The 16,193-nt window shown below is 30.8% G+C and overlaps 1 protein-coding gene across 2 annotated transcripts in view; it reads right to left on the bottom strand.

Moving 5' to 3' along the window:
* LOC145967918 (uncharacterized) overlaps positions 1–16,193 on the bottom strand; it is a 45,574-nt gene that overhangs the window by 10,333 nt on the left and 19,048 nt on the right. For both annotated transcript variants that reach the window (XM_083093005.1, XM_083093006.1), the window contains exons 2-4: positions 6,579–6,686; positions 5,671–5,835; positions 3,810–3,907 (exon numbers count right to left, since the gene is read on the bottom strand). In XM_083093005.1, coding sequence (XP_082949131.1) covers positions 3,810–3,907; positions 5,671–5,835; positions 6,579–6,686 — 371 coding nt within the window. The remainder of the gene's footprint in view (positions 1–3,809; positions 3,908–5,670; positions 5,836–6,578; positions 6,687–16,193) is intronic.

Here is a 16,193-nt window from a genome sequence, read left to right as displayed (position 1 = left end):
GTAAAAAGGTTATTTATTAATATTTTTTTCAGCTCGTATTGTTATAAGAAAATGAAACTAGCAACCCCTATTCAATTTTTTATTAGAACTTTTTAATGTTTATATGAAAAATTAATTTACCCCCATTCATTTTCGACAAAGAATCATCTCCTAAAATTTTTCGCACTTATTAAAAAACACCCTGTATATATATATATATAAAATTTCACGTAATTATCACACTTTATTTCAATTAAAAATTCTTCAACGTACACAACATCTCTTTTTCGATTATAAATTATCGAGGCAAGTATTTAAATAAAATGGAAGATTATTATTTATTATTAATAATATTATTTATTATTATTATTATTATTAATTGTGCATTATTATTCATTATTATTTTATTAAAGTTATATTATTTTCATCGTACATATTCTAAAATATTATTATGCCGCGTAATGTTATATATTGACGTAGCAGCAAGGTAGCAAAAGTGAGAACTAATTCGATTGAACTTTTTTGAGCGATGATATTACCTTATCTTGTTTCTGCTTATTCATTTTGTCCAATTCAATTTCGTCCTTGGCCCTTTTCAAGAGACTCCGTTTCCTTTTATCCATTCTCGTGTACTTTCGACGATAGAATATCAACATGTCACATTCTCTTTTAATTCAACAGAAAAAAGCAATTTTCGCTTTGAAGAGAAATTTTGCGAGCCAAAAATACACGATACCCAGCGATCAATCTTTATCAGAGACGATAGATCGCTCCGTCTTCTTTAAGACTAGGGATGGAAAAAAACTGTCATTAAGAAAAATACAACATCTCCGCAAGTGTGGAGTGGCAAAAAAAGTGTCGCGTTCAACTTGCGTGCGACGAGTGGCTAAACAAAAGAAAAAAATCCACTTATCGCGAAGCCGAGAACCGGGACAATACGGTGAGTTCGCTAACGATCGGCATCAAAACACTCACTGCGGGTCCGCCAATGTCGGCCTATTGTTTTAAAAGTATCTACGAGTCGTGGCTACTCCGACACATACTAAGTCGCACAGGCTAAAGGAGGGGCTTAAAAGAACACCTGAGCCTCCGGTTCACGATCAGGTGGCTTCTAAAGCGTTTAATTCTCTCTGGTCAGATATGCGTTTTCCGGCTCGTTGACGTTTCGCTTGCACGCGAGCGAAAGTATATTATTATACTTATCGAATCGTCCTGATATCTTGCTCGTTTTCTCTTCTATGCCTTAAGTCTTCTAAATTAAATCCTGCATCCTCGAAGCAACGGAAGGGAATAAATCTTAGAGTAATTCCGTCTTATATACTCGCGATGTTGTAATCTAATTGAATTCCCACACAATGAAGGGAAATCTGCGGAATCTCGGGGAGATATCTCCTGCTGAGAGATCATAATATCCTTGAGAATTTTATTTGATAGGAGACGAGTTTGACGTCTATACAAGTTTAGATAATATTTTTAAGATGTATCAACGTAATTACATGTCACACTTTCAAGACTTACTCTCAGAATATTGAGAATTTCTAATTTAAATTTTTAAACATTTTTTTAGATAATTTTTTAGATAATTTTTAAATATTCTCTATGAAAGCACAACTTTAATCATTTATATTCTACGTTATAATAAATTATTAACATTTTAAATATATCAAGCCATGTTTTTCGAGCACTTCCCTTATTAATTCTAGCATGTCTCGCAAATTTCTAGCGTTGCAAAAAAAATAAAATAAAAATAAAAAAATAAATAATAAATAGAAATTATAATTTCACGAGGTAATTTAGCAATTTGTATGATATCTGTGACATGTGCAAGTTTCAATTTAAGAATTATTTTAAATGAGAATTTATTTTAAACGATGCGGAATCCTTTTGTTCAGACTTACATTTTTCTGCCTCTCACGTGCGGAATAATCGAATCGCGAAGAGGCGTAATATCGTATCGAGTATTTCCTCGACGGAATCTGAAGGTATTACTGTACCCGGTTGTGTAACGAGCGAGTGCGCGAGTGTTTCATCCGCATTGAAAGAAACCCGAGCTGCCATCCCGCGATAAGAAGGAACTTTAAAGGCGTTGACGACGACGTTATCGTGCCAGTTTCATAAAACGTGACGTTCTTTTACGTACAAATGCTTTCGTCGCTACCTTGCATCGCTCTCTCTCTCTCTTTCTCACTCTCTCTCTCGCTCTGTGCGATCGATATTCAATTTAAATTACTATTCATTGCCGACGACAAGCGCAATTGATCTTTTAATTAGCCTGCGCATCCGCAAAGTCGATTTAAGTCGTTCGGTTTTGCGCGAATAAAAAGACGGGATTTTTATTTAAAAAAACTTATAAAAACTTATAATCTAGATATCATTTAAAAATGACTAGATATTATTTGGAGGAATTATAGTTTATTTCACCTCTCTTGTCAGAATAAAGTAACATATGTGTGAGAGAAAAATATTTTGAAAAATATATTTTCTATCAATCCAATATCACAGTCAATAATAACTTATCCTTGGATATCAGCAATATCTTTTGGCGTATTATTCTCCATCCTTTTATACGAGAGTTATTCTTTCTAGCGACGAGAGTTCCATAATAATGCGCTTGTATCTTTCGGTGATCTCGTGATCTCCGCGAGAGCATCTCTTCCGACTTTTATCGAAATATTCTTTTCACGCCTACCAGTGTTCAATAAGTAAGGGTACCATCTGTTGCTTGAAATCTGAAGTAAGGATTTTATCTTCGCTCAGAACTATGGCACCTGCCCCGAGGCGAATCGCTTCCTCGGGAAATTGTCATATAAATCATTCTCGTCGTCTATTGAACGCGCGACATGCGTTCCAACATGTAACTCGCGGAATACGAATCATACTTCCCATTAATTACGGATTATTTAATAAATCTAAAGTCACTTGTAACTGCATGATATTACTCAAGATAACGATTGCTTTCATCTATTTGTATCTCTTTACTACTTAAAGAATCAAAATCTTTTTTAATTTGACAATTTAGATTAAAGATCATAACGTCATACGATTCTGATATTGCTAATTAATTACTGATTAAAATAATATTTTTTACCAATGTTTTAAATAATTACAGTATAAATATGCATCAAATCAGGAAAAATGCAGTAGTGCAGCTGATTCTGCGTGCAACAGGTTTCGAAATTAATAAACGACGTCCAAGCGAATAACGTGTTATAATGACACATCTATCAAGTGGTAGAAATTAGAAACTTGAAGACGAACGTTGAACATGCATCGAAACTTATCTCGCTTATTAACGGTGTCGCGTTAATTCGAGGCAATGAGAAATCAATTAGAAGGACACTCGCGTTACATTAACAGGTGCATGTTGCGTTGAAGACATTGGACGAATAAAATTATCACGTCATCCATTTTTGTGGTGCGATATTTTGCAAATTCAATAAATTAACAACGAAATTGACTCGTTATGCGACGCTAATGCAAGAGCGCGAAAAATAAACACACGGTGAAATTATTATTAATAAGCTCGAAATTTTTTAAATATTTTTCTATTGCAAAAATTAAAAGAATAAAATATAAAAGCGTCTCGATAAAACTGTTTTCCGCGACGCATAGTTATTTTAAAATAAAAAATTTCCGATAATAAAACAAAACATATTCCCTCAAATCCATCAATTATGTTAGGTATTACAAAAGTATTTTTTATCTGTTTTTATTATGTATATATTTTAGTTCTTTATACATATATATATTATATTTTTTTTATTATTAAAAGATTTTATAATAAATTGAAAAAAAAACCGATAATATGCCACTATACAAGTATACTTTACCTGCATGTAAAAGGCCTCTCCTCTCGTGATGACGAAGCTATTAGCTCGATCATCCGTTTGCAAAGCGAAGAGGCTCGCCGCCACAATCGACAACGCCGCTAGAAACATAATATCAAATATAAATATAATCTGATTTAAATAAAATAAAATATAAAATAAAAGATAAAATTTTCAATCTTATATACGCTTAGGTAAAATTTTCAATCTTCAATCTTATATGTATCTTCGTCGACATCCTCACTTACTACATATATTCGTCTGCAGATAATGCTTTTCGTCTATATTTATATAACTCGATAAGATTTAAGATTGTTTGATTCAAAAATATTTTTACTACCGACTTTTCACAGCTATAAAATAAAGTTACTGTTTCAACAAAAATCTTATGCGTTGAGAATTTATTTGCAATACATCCTGATTTATTTATTATAAATTCCTTATTATAAATTCCTATCATCCTTACTTATTATAAATTTTTACCTAGTGTTTTTCATTTCGAATGTGAGACAACAAACTTTTTTCTATCACAAACTCATATATACTTTAAAAGCTTTAGATGACAAAAATTACATATATTCAATTTTACACAATAATTTGATACAATTATAGACAATTTTATATTATAGAATATATATATAAAAACTGGAGCTAAAACTACAATAGCTGGAGATAAAACACGAGTAAAATATATTAGCTCCTATTTTTTAATACACGCAAAGTTATCTTCAGGAACAAAGCGAGTGTACGGTATGCTCTCTTATGGCATTAGATATATCACTTTACTGTAATACGATCTCTCGTGGATATTCGATGCCTATCGTATAAGGGCTTGTAAGTAGGCCAGTAAGTAGACGAACGAGCGAGTGGTAATTCTATTACGTGTGTCTACAGTATTGCAAAATTGCTAAACGATAAAAAGAATTTCTACGTGTTGAACGTGATTCGGACTCTTTGTACTTTCGTATGTCAAGACCTTGACCCGTGATGCTACGTAATGCGTAGTACGTAAGAATCGATTATGTAATGCACAGTGCGTAAAAACAGGGGAAAAGAAGTATGCATGTAGCATATAGACGAGTAATCTCTCAAAGATATCTTGATAATAATTATAAATTATAATATAATTTTAAAAATAAAAGGAAAATTATTCAACGATGGAGATAAAAATAATGTATATTATACATAATATTATAATGATAATAATATATACTAATAATAAATGAAAATAATAATATATATTAATAATAAATAAAATGTATGAATTTTAAATTGTATGTAAATTTTTTATGTAGATTAAATTATTGCTAATATAATTTTTATCGTCATCCATACAGCCACACTGAATTAAACATAACATATTTAACTCTGACAAGTATGCTATATGAATAATGTATTAAATATCTTTCTCGAAATGCAACACTTTGATATTGAGATATAACGATAAAATAATTTTATCCTCGAAAAATTCACAGTTACGTCTTTTTTACAGAATGAATTATTTTAATTATTTAATTATAAATAAATTATTTTCCTTTCGACCTGAATCATTTCTCAGCAAATTAGCATAATATTTGATGTATCAACTATTTAATAGTGCCTCACATTACATTTACACTATTTTATTTCGTTGAAAAATAAGTTTTATTTTTTTCATTCAACATTATCTAATAAGCTGAGCAGAAAATTTGAAATTTAAAAAAATCAATAGATTGAAAATTATTTACAAAAGTTTGCATTAACACAATTACTCATCGTTATTTTTTCACAAAGCATGAGCATGTTATATCATCTTGTTACAAACAGATCCTATGCTTTTTTGCTTAAATTTTGTATCGGGACATTGATGAGAATTCGTACTCACTTGCTAATGTAGCGAGGGCAACTTTGCCTATTAAGGCAGTGCTGTACGAGATTACAACCCGTTTCGCGGAAGAGGCCATGGCTAATTGAAGTACAGCCAAAGCGACCAGAATCGCCAAAAGGGCAGAAGCGCCAGCGGCGGCTAATCCTGCCATCCACACAGCCACTGAAATAAAGGAGAAATCCCATCGTAATTCTATTGCGTTCTATTGTAATCCCGCGCTCATGCTAGGATTTTTGTCGCATTTATTTTTAGCGCTGCTAAAATGTAAAATTCCGTAAATATATAATTCCACTTTTTTCAAATTACGCTTTTTCTAATAACGTAACGAGCATATGATGAAAGAAACGGGAAAACAATTAATCATAGAATTTTCATTAATACTGAACGTAATCAATTTTAATATGCATTTATATTAAATATTTAATAGTTATAAAAAATATTGATTTAATCTTTGATTCAGGTGATAAAATGTACGCAATTTTTAAAAATTTATCACGATTTTTTTAAACCGTCGAATAATGAAATTATAAATAAAACTGAATTTTTATTCGCCAACGCTATCTAACTTTTAGTTGGAAATAAAAGTAATTTGTTCAAAGTTTAAATGAGAGAAAAAATATCAATTTTAGGAAAATCCATAAAAAGCGGATAAATTTACATTTACTGAACCCTGTCAAATGTTACTGGCAAAATTTTTTCCATTAAATATTTCCGCAAAGAATTTTGTAATTGGCAATGTTTAGGAAATTTCGTATATAGCGATTGTCATTCTATTTGATTAGTATCAAAATTAAGCAATAAAGATGAGAAAGCATATTTTTAAGGTATAGGCGGATATTAAAGATGAACGTTCTCTTTATAATCACGTATTAAATAAAAATTATTTATATAAAAACGAAACTCACACACTGGTTGAAACCTGGAGACGTTTTGGCCGCACCACTCTCGTCCGTAAAGAAGCAGCTTGCATTGTCTCCAGGGTCCAAAATAACCTTTCTCCGCGGCAGTGCCAGCTGTAACAAACGAAAGAAATTGAATGATAAAAAATTTTACCTTCAACCCTCTTCTCGTCTTTGGTAAACGGCAAATGTGCGGTAAAAAAAGTTACGCGCTTCCATATTTGAGCGACTTTTTGTCCCAAAACTTAATAATTAATAAAATATAATATGATGCTTCTCTACCGCGCTTAATTTTGGAATGCATAATTTAGTATGTCAATTTGACTCGACCGTTATTTAAATTGTAAATTGCAGGGAGGATTTTGTCGAATTAGCATATAACTATTCTGCGTGAAAATAAAGGAAAAACATAAAAGAAAATAATACATATAATCATAATATATATGCGTAAAAATTATTAGGAGTAAATAAGAAAAAAATGTAATATAAATCATTATAATTTTCACATTAAAAATTAATTATCTAATAATTTAATTAAAATTCAAACACTTAATCAAAAGTAATATTTAGTCTCGAGTCGAGATTACATGTATTTCAATATAACAATATCAAGTTTCAATATTCAACTATCAATTATCTCTTTCTTGTTTCGTCTTTTAATGATTGAAAAATATTACGAGAGAAGAAAGTGTTATAATCTATTAAATTTATGTAGAAACTAATATAAACATTATATATATAGCGAATATATAAATTACGCACATATTATATGAGATTAAGATGAACGATATGTCTTTCTTCTATATCGAAAACATACATAACTATTCTACGTAAAAATAAAGGAAAAAGAAAACATAAAAGAAAATACAAAATAATATATATAATCATAATATATATATACGTAAAAATTATTAGGAGTAAATAAGAAAAAAATGTAATATAAATCATTATAATTTAATCATTATAATTTTCACATTAAAAATTAATTATCTAATAATTTAATTAAAATTCAAACACTTAATCAAAAGTAATATTTAGTCTCGAGTCGAGATTACATGTATTTCAATATAACAATATCAAGTTTCAATATTCAACTATCAATTATCTCTTTCTTGTTTCGTCTTTTAATGATTGAAAAATATTACGAGAGAAGAAAGTGTTATAATCTATTAAATTTATGTAGAAACTGATATAAACATTATATATATAGCGAATATATAAATTACGTACATATTATATGAGATTAAGATGAACGATACGTCTTTCTTCTATATCGAAAACATACATAACTATTCTACGTAAAAATAAAGGAAAAAGAAAACACAAAAGAAAATACAAAATAATACATATAATCATAATATATATGCGTAAAAATTAGTAGGAGTAAATAAGAAAAAAATGTAATATAAATCATTATAATTTAATCATTACAATTTTCACATTAAAAATTAATTATCTAATAATTTAATTAAAATTCAAACACTTAATCAAAAGTAATATTTAGTCTCGAGTCGAGATTACATGTATTTCAATATAACAATATCAAGTTTCAATATTCAACTATCAATTATTTCTTTCTTGTTTCGTCTTTTAATGATTGAAAAATATTACGAGAGAAGAAAGTGTTACAATCTATTAAATTTATGTAGAAACTGATATAAACATTATATATATAGCGAATATATAAATTGCGCACATATTATATGAGATTAAGATGAACGATACGTCTTTCTTCTATATCGAAAACATACATAACTATTCTACGTAAAAATAAAGGAAAAAGAAAACATAAAAGAAAATACAAAATAATACATATAATCATAATATATATGCGTAAAAATTAGTAGGAGTAAATAAGAAAAAAATGTAATATAAATCATTATAATTTAATCATTACAATTTTCACATTAAAAATTAATTATCTAATAATTTAATTAAAATTCAAACACTTAATCAAAAGTAATATTTAGTCTCGAGTCGAGATTACATGTATTTCAATATAACAATATCAAGTTTCAATATTCAACTATCAATTATTTCTTTCTTGTTTCGTCTTTTAATGATTGAAAAATATTACGAGAGAAGAAAGTGTTACAATCTATTAAATTTATGTAGAAACTGATATAAACATTATATATATAGCGAATATATAAATTGCGCACATATTATATGAGATTAAGATGAACGATACGTCTTTCTTCTATATCGAAAACATATGTAAGAATAAAGCGAACATTCCACATCGATTCCGACGTCAAGTACGCGCAAAGTCAAATAAAAAACAGTACAGACCTCTTCCCCCTACCACCTATCGCATACCATTGCGCGTCAAAACATTGTAGCAGGCAGATACAATACCCCTTCCCCCACCACTCGCATTCCAACAGCGCCTCAAAATATAATATAGAGCGTTGTCTTTATCGGACGGTCGAGGCGGAAAGAACTCTCGCTCGAAATTCTTTCGATTCGCGCAAAAATGAAACTGTCTCTCAGAATATTTATAATATTACATTTAATTACCGCGTGGAACTGCGTATATTTTTTACTATGTTCGATAAAAAATGTTGAGCACGCGATTCGAAGCGTCATGTCAATCTTGACCGTATTGGATGAAACGTCCGTTTAATCCGGATGTTAGGCACGGAAACGAGAAAGTTAAACGAGCGAGAGACCTCTTCTTTGCTCGAGGAAAACGATCGCGAGAGTAGCGTACGAATAAGTGGAAGCTGCAATTTCGCAGAGCTCGTTTCTCCGTTGAAACGATCCGTAAACTTGCCCGGCATGAGTGATCTTCTCACCGCGAATGTCTATTTTATTTCAGTCGATCTCCCGGAAGAGGAAAGATACGCGATGCGCTTTTATTATTTTTTTTTATTTATTTATGCACGAAATCAAGGCAGAAATAAGATAAAAATTGTGTTTCTCTCGGCGAAAAAAATGCCTTTTAATACAATGCAAAAATATTATATCTACGTGTAACATAATTTTGCGAAACATCAAAACCTGCGTTGCGGAAAAACTCAATTTTTCGGTGTTCCGCACTTCATCACGCGATTCAATAAACTGTAGGATGATTCGATGTTAACGGTTGGCTAAACAATTGGATATATCATAAACACAATTGTAAATTTAAATCATACCTATTTTGCGAATGACACAGAATGGATTAACAAATATTTATATCGAAAACATTTTCTCTTTTTCTTTTTTTTGCAAAAATTATCGGTTGATCATTCAGTTGCGCAAACACTCGATACGGCAATAATTTCGTATATTACGAATATAATTATCTGGAATTTTAGTTGGCATTTATTCACGCATCTGCATGAAAATAATCATTTGAAAATGCGAATGTATCATTTATTAAAAATGTGGGAAGATAACGAAAATTTAATTAAAATCAATAGTAATTAGCATCGTCACGTGGTGGTGAATTGTCAAGTTGACCGCGCGATTATCGAAAAAATTGCTTCTTGCAATCGTGTTCCTCTTTTCGATGCAACGTAATAAAGTGCGCATATGTGTATAAAGTCGGGAGTGCCGAATAAGTATATCGCGCGATTGTGTTCTCGCGAGTGAGTGCGAATTTTATGCGAGTGCTACGAGTCTGCAATAACGAGGAACAAGAGAGGAGGAGGAGGCCAGGAAGTGGCGTCAGGCAACAGCAGAGCATCCCATGGGTAATGTATTATTTATTTGTTATACTTGCAAGATTAATGATTTATCCTCGCATGATGTGCGTGCATTTCGCGAAATTCTAATTTTCTCATCATTGTATGTGTGTATAAAGTATTTGTTTATTTTTTTATCTCTAATTATTTAATATTTATTTATCCTTTAAATGGATATTTAGTAAAATAATTATATAATTTCTTGAAAAAAATCATTTAAAAAATGTTGATTCATAAAAATCTATAAAATTCTTATATAAATATAAAATAAATAGTTATTAATAATTACATTCAAAATATTATATAAAATATTAAATAAAATATAAAATATTTTATTTATATATGAAATTTTTACGTAAATATCAAACTTTTTTATTTTTAAATAATAAATAAAAGATTTAAATTATTATTTATGTAAACAATAATATAATTTGTATTGAAATATTGATATCTGTATCGGTGAGTCTAAAAAATAATCTCAATTCAATTTGAAATAATTCAGTCACAGCTTCAAAACACGATTTTTGCGAGATAAAAATATGAAGCATATTTTCAAAATACATTTTTGAAAATATGCTTCATATTTTTATCTCGCAAAAATCGTGTTTTTGGTGGAAATTTTCTAGTAGCTAAAATTATGGTTAAAACAGTGACAGCATAGCATAAATGGTCGTAGAAGGGATGGTCTATGTAATTATTTATTATTAGCACTACATCTCTCTCTTTCTCTCCCAATGACGCGTTCGAAGAGTCGCATAATGCATTTTGAAGGGATGGACGCATATTCTCAAGAAAGAATGTTAATGGAAAATACTATCGACAAATCCTAGCATTCTTAGCCTCTTTAGGAGCGCAGAAATTTTACAGGAGAATGCTCAAATAATTTTGCTTGTTTAACACAAATTTTTTTCTTAGATGTTAGTCGCGCTGGAAATTTCTTATCAACTCTAACTCTTTTTACATTCTATTTAATAATATTTTAATAATTTAATAATATTTTAATTTAACCACAATTAATATTTTTGTAAATAGAATTCCGAATTCGTGCTCGTCAACTCTCCTCGGCTATTTTAATCGTTTCATGCTAGAATGGCATAATTTATATGTATGTATCATATGCTACACGCTTGTGTAAACTCGCGAGCAGCAGATGCAACAATAATAGTAACCCACGCGATCGTTTTTCACGAAAAAAAATTCGGCGAGCGCATTTCATTTCATTAATCTTGCGAAGGAAAACGCGTCCTTCTTGTCGTTTGTCGCGTCTATACTTGCCACGTAGTGCTAGCTTACGTCAATATATCTTGCTCCATCTCGTTTCACTTCAATAACGATCACGCATGCACTTCAAGAAGAGATAACATGCAATCTGCATACCTCTCGAGAGACGAAGACGGTGCAAGAAATACTTGTCGCGAGTTCTTGCGTGACAAGAAAATATATATTTTTTTCAACCGCTCATCTCAATGTTCACGCATATTAACACGCGTTAACACGGTTGACGACTCACGAGGAGGATCTGAAACTCCCATGAAATAGCTTCGAGAAGAGATGCGCGCGCGAGTTTGAAAAAATACGAAAATTATAACGCCATGATTTTTAACTCGATGATGTTTTCCACGTTGGTGGTGGCGTTATATACGATCGGAAGTGCATCATCAACGCGCTTATTCGTATGTTTATGTTGATATTCCACGCTGCAGTTTCTCGTGCGCGCAAAACCGCACGTCATTCGTCCGCATTCGCCACACGCTCGGGTTAGATTGCGTTTTCTTCTTGCGGCATGTTTGCCGCAACTTAAAATAGTGCGCTTTTCAGGAAGAAGCACGCAATAATACGCTCTCTTGGAAGATATATCTAATTGCCAATATACAGGGTGTTTCTTAATAAGTTCGAAAAATTTTAAGAGATGATTCTTTGTCGAAAACTAAGGGAGGTTTTTCATATAAACATATACTCTTACATCCCTCCAAAAATGGGGGGTAAAAATTAGGTTTTTATTTTTTAGGTTTTCAGGTTTTTATTATAATTTTTCCAACATTTACTCTAATTTTCTTTTTATTTTAAAATTTAACTTCTCGCAATTCGATACCTATGCTATTTAGCATCGTGTTGTGCACGATAACACATTTTATTTTTTTTCTTGAAAACTACTAATTTTATAAAAAAATTAAAGAGATAAAAAAGTTTCTAAATAAATCAAACTTTTTAATGCATATTTTTAGATGATTATATTCCGGCCCATTAAAAAGTTTTAATAAAAAATTGAATAGGGATTGCTAGTTTCATCCCCTTATAATAATACGGGAGGCTGAAAAAAGTATTAATTAATAACCTTTTTATTAGCAGAAAATATCCATCTAATTTCATTTCTTTAACTTGTTCCAAATTTGAAAAAAAAATAAAAACCTAATTTTTACCCCCATTTTTGGAGGAGTGTAACTCCACAGGAAGAGATGTAGGAGTATATGTTTATATGAAAAATTTCCCTTAATTTTCGACAAAGAATCATCTCCTAAAATTTTTCACACTTATTAAGAAACACCCTGTATATCTTTAGTTATATTACTGCACGTACGATTGTACACATGCCGATTGTAAATATTTCTGCAATTGTTCCCCGTAAAATAAATTGGCGTCGTTCGTTTCATTATATTACGCTGTTGACGATGATTCAAGTAACAAATGAGGCGCGTGATTAGAAACGTAAACACGAAATTGTTTTTTCTTTGGCCCATTCATTCGAGTTGCAAAGTATCGATCTGATATTAAATTTAATATTGAAGCAAGAGAGTGTATCGCGTGAAATATTAGTTGCAATATCGCTTATATGCCTGACGGAATCATTTCGGAATCGTTTCGATTGATAAATATTAATCTTCCATAAATTCATGTTAATATAAATTATTGAAACGACTATAAATCGTTTCGTCAGCGATAAATTTTGGTACAACATCGAGATAAGATACATATGTACATAAAGCAATCTACATTAATTCTCGACATTTCGAGCGATAATTAATGAATAAAGAATTTCGAATTTAAATCCAGAAAATTTCACGATAACAAATTCAATTTCCGTCCTACTTTCCGATGTATTTGCAATCCATGTATCGCAATCACAGACTTATTGCTGACGAAGCATAATTAAATTAGCATACGTTCTACTATTAATGATTAAATTTATTACTCATCAAAGCTTGGGTAATTTTAACGTGTGACATGATTCTCAAAATATTATATCATAGACTAGATCACATTTTATAATTTGGTTAACAAAATAAAAATCCAATGTCTCTATTAGTCGTCAATAAACTTTTACGAATAATATGTTGACCGAATCTTTTCATTAATCACAATTTTATTAGTCGATTATGCAATAATTATGTCAAGCATTAACGATTGTTGCGAAATCACGAAAAACCTAATAATTACTCGTAACGTTTGCAATTAAGTGGCACGTTCATCCCATTTATTTGATACTTCCATTGACATTACGAGCACTATTGACTCCGCAATAAATAAATTCCTGCAATTTGACCTCTGCATTCTACATAATGTAATAATAATTTAATGTTTGTTGTGTGCGTAATATTTCTACTTAAAGCACGCGAACTAATTATCGAAGATATTTTTTCCCGGCAAAACGAACGACACATTTCTATAGTGAAATGGCTTGGAAATGACGCTATCGCGTCGCGCGACGTTAATTGAATTTCTTTTTTCCATTAACCCGTTGTCCCGTGCACGGGAGGGATAAGACAAGCCGATGCTCATATCGCAAATGAGATGGAGAATAGGTGACACACGGCATTACATACACCTACGCGGCCTCGTTCGTACATTGAAAGGTCAAGCACGTTTGTTCTTCCACGTTGGATTTGCTAATGGGGCGGCTGACGTTGGTCACGCCAACTGTAAACACATTCCACGTAATTTGCACGTGCGTAATAACTTGGACGTACGCCGATACATCTTTGCATGCTTTATTGAATATTTGGTTTAATAATTGAAAGAAGACATCTCGAGGATAAGAATGAAACATTTAACGTTTAAGGCCCAGTTGCACCAACATTATTTTAGTTTTAAGCGAAACTTAAATATATGTCTGTCTTTATTTATTTAGAAAGAAAGATAAAGATAGACATATATTTAAGTCTCGCTTAAAGCTAAAATAATGTTGGTACAACCGGGCCTTAATGTGTTAAAAAATTATTCAATTTCAAGTCGTTTAATATTTCAATTATTGTCCACACATGAATTATTTAATTGCAATATCGTTCTATTGTGGAACACATGCGTGTATTGAAATGTCTTCTCATAATGATGCACGACGCCATTTATCATATAGTTACCGCCTCGTCTCGGTAAACAACAATCTAATCGGTGTACGCGATATTATAATTCAAACTGCCACGAGTTGAGCCTTCTCGCGATGCGTTATGCAATCCTTCGCGTCGATTATGCGTTCACGGCACATCGTAACGAACGTTCTGCGAATGGTTTCGCGCATTCAGACGACAAGATGATTTGTACCGACTTGTATATTGTTGACAAAGTTATAATTAAGTATAACTTAAACCTGACTTGATGATATAATAACTATTGGAAGCCATAAACAGAATTTGAATTATTACGGTTTCTTGCAAACGGATTAATTACATTTCAAAATTATATCGAAACCCCATTGAGAAAATAACAATAAATTTTTCAATGATTTTCGATCTTTCATGCTGATTTATAAAACAGGAATTAATTAAAAGTATGTTTTGAATAATGAAAATTACATTTTAAAATAATATTTTATTGTTTCGGATAATAAATTTAATTTTGAAAATGATTCTCGAATAATATTCAGAAAATCACGTACAAAATTTCGCGATTAAAGAAGTATTGAGATTTATCTGCATTTTGTTGATGCAAGGTGCGACGGAGAATGTTGAGAGCGGCTGTAATTTTAATTAAACGAACAATGATAATTTTCCCCAAATGTGTTTATATTTCCGAGAATATTAATGCAAGAATTCCGGTCTGAAATTAACACAGTCGCATTCGGCGTACATTACCAGATGAGTATCCGTGCGAGCATATGCAGTTACGATTACGCAATAATTGCGTGACCCGGAGATATGATGTGTACTTGTTGCCGGGTGTGCAACCGACATGCAATACCTTTGTAATGCGTGCATAAATAAACGGCATCCGCGACATTCGTGAACATCGCATCGTTTTGTTCTCGCGCGTATAAATCCGTGGGTAGCGTACTTTATGTGAACGGTACCCGAGAATTTACCGGGTGACATCCTCGAAACGCACCATTTGTTTCGATTGTGCCGTTATAATTGAATGTAAGTTTGTCAAAGCCACGCGAGATTCAAGATGTATCGTGTTATGCGTACTCTAAAAGTGCAACGGGAATCGCTTATCAGTGCATCGAATGTTTTATATTTAAATGAAGAAAAAATTGTATTAAATTATAATAATTATTATTTTGCATTTAATTTTCTTTCTGTCGATGAAAAGAGAGAAATCTTTATATTTGAAGATGAATTTATAAAATTATTATAAAATATAGTATACTATTTTTCTATTGAGACTTTATCTCAATCTGTTATGACAACCAGTTATTATAATTGTGAGGTAGAGAAATATTTTTCAAACACTGTCATAGATATTATTACTAGTTCGCTTGAAATAAGTATTTATATACAGTAATAATAATTATGAAATTTGATTGAGAAAAATTATCAATTTACGTATAAAAAGTATAATTTAAAATATAATTTAATTATAATTTAATTTATTATTATTATAATTTAATTATATTAAAGTTAAATTATTAATAATAAAATTTAATATTTCATCGTGAAATTATTTCAACTGTCGGAAATATTACACTGTGACGCTTTATTTTGATATTAAATTATCTTCACATATAATCGATATAAAA

This window comes from Camponotus vicinus, unplaced genomic scaffold, assembly GCF_025532165.1.
Source record: "Camponotus vicinus isolate PSW18456_S1 unplaced genomic scaffold, iyCamVici1.0 SCAF_3, whole genome shotgun sequence".
Classification (NCBI taxonomy): domain Eukaryota; kingdom Metazoa; phylum Arthropoda; class Insecta; order Hymenoptera; family Formicidae; genus Camponotus; species Camponotus vicinus.
The sequence above is the reverse complement of the archived record's forward strand: the minus strand, read 5'-3'. Positions and strand labels throughout refer to the sequence as shown.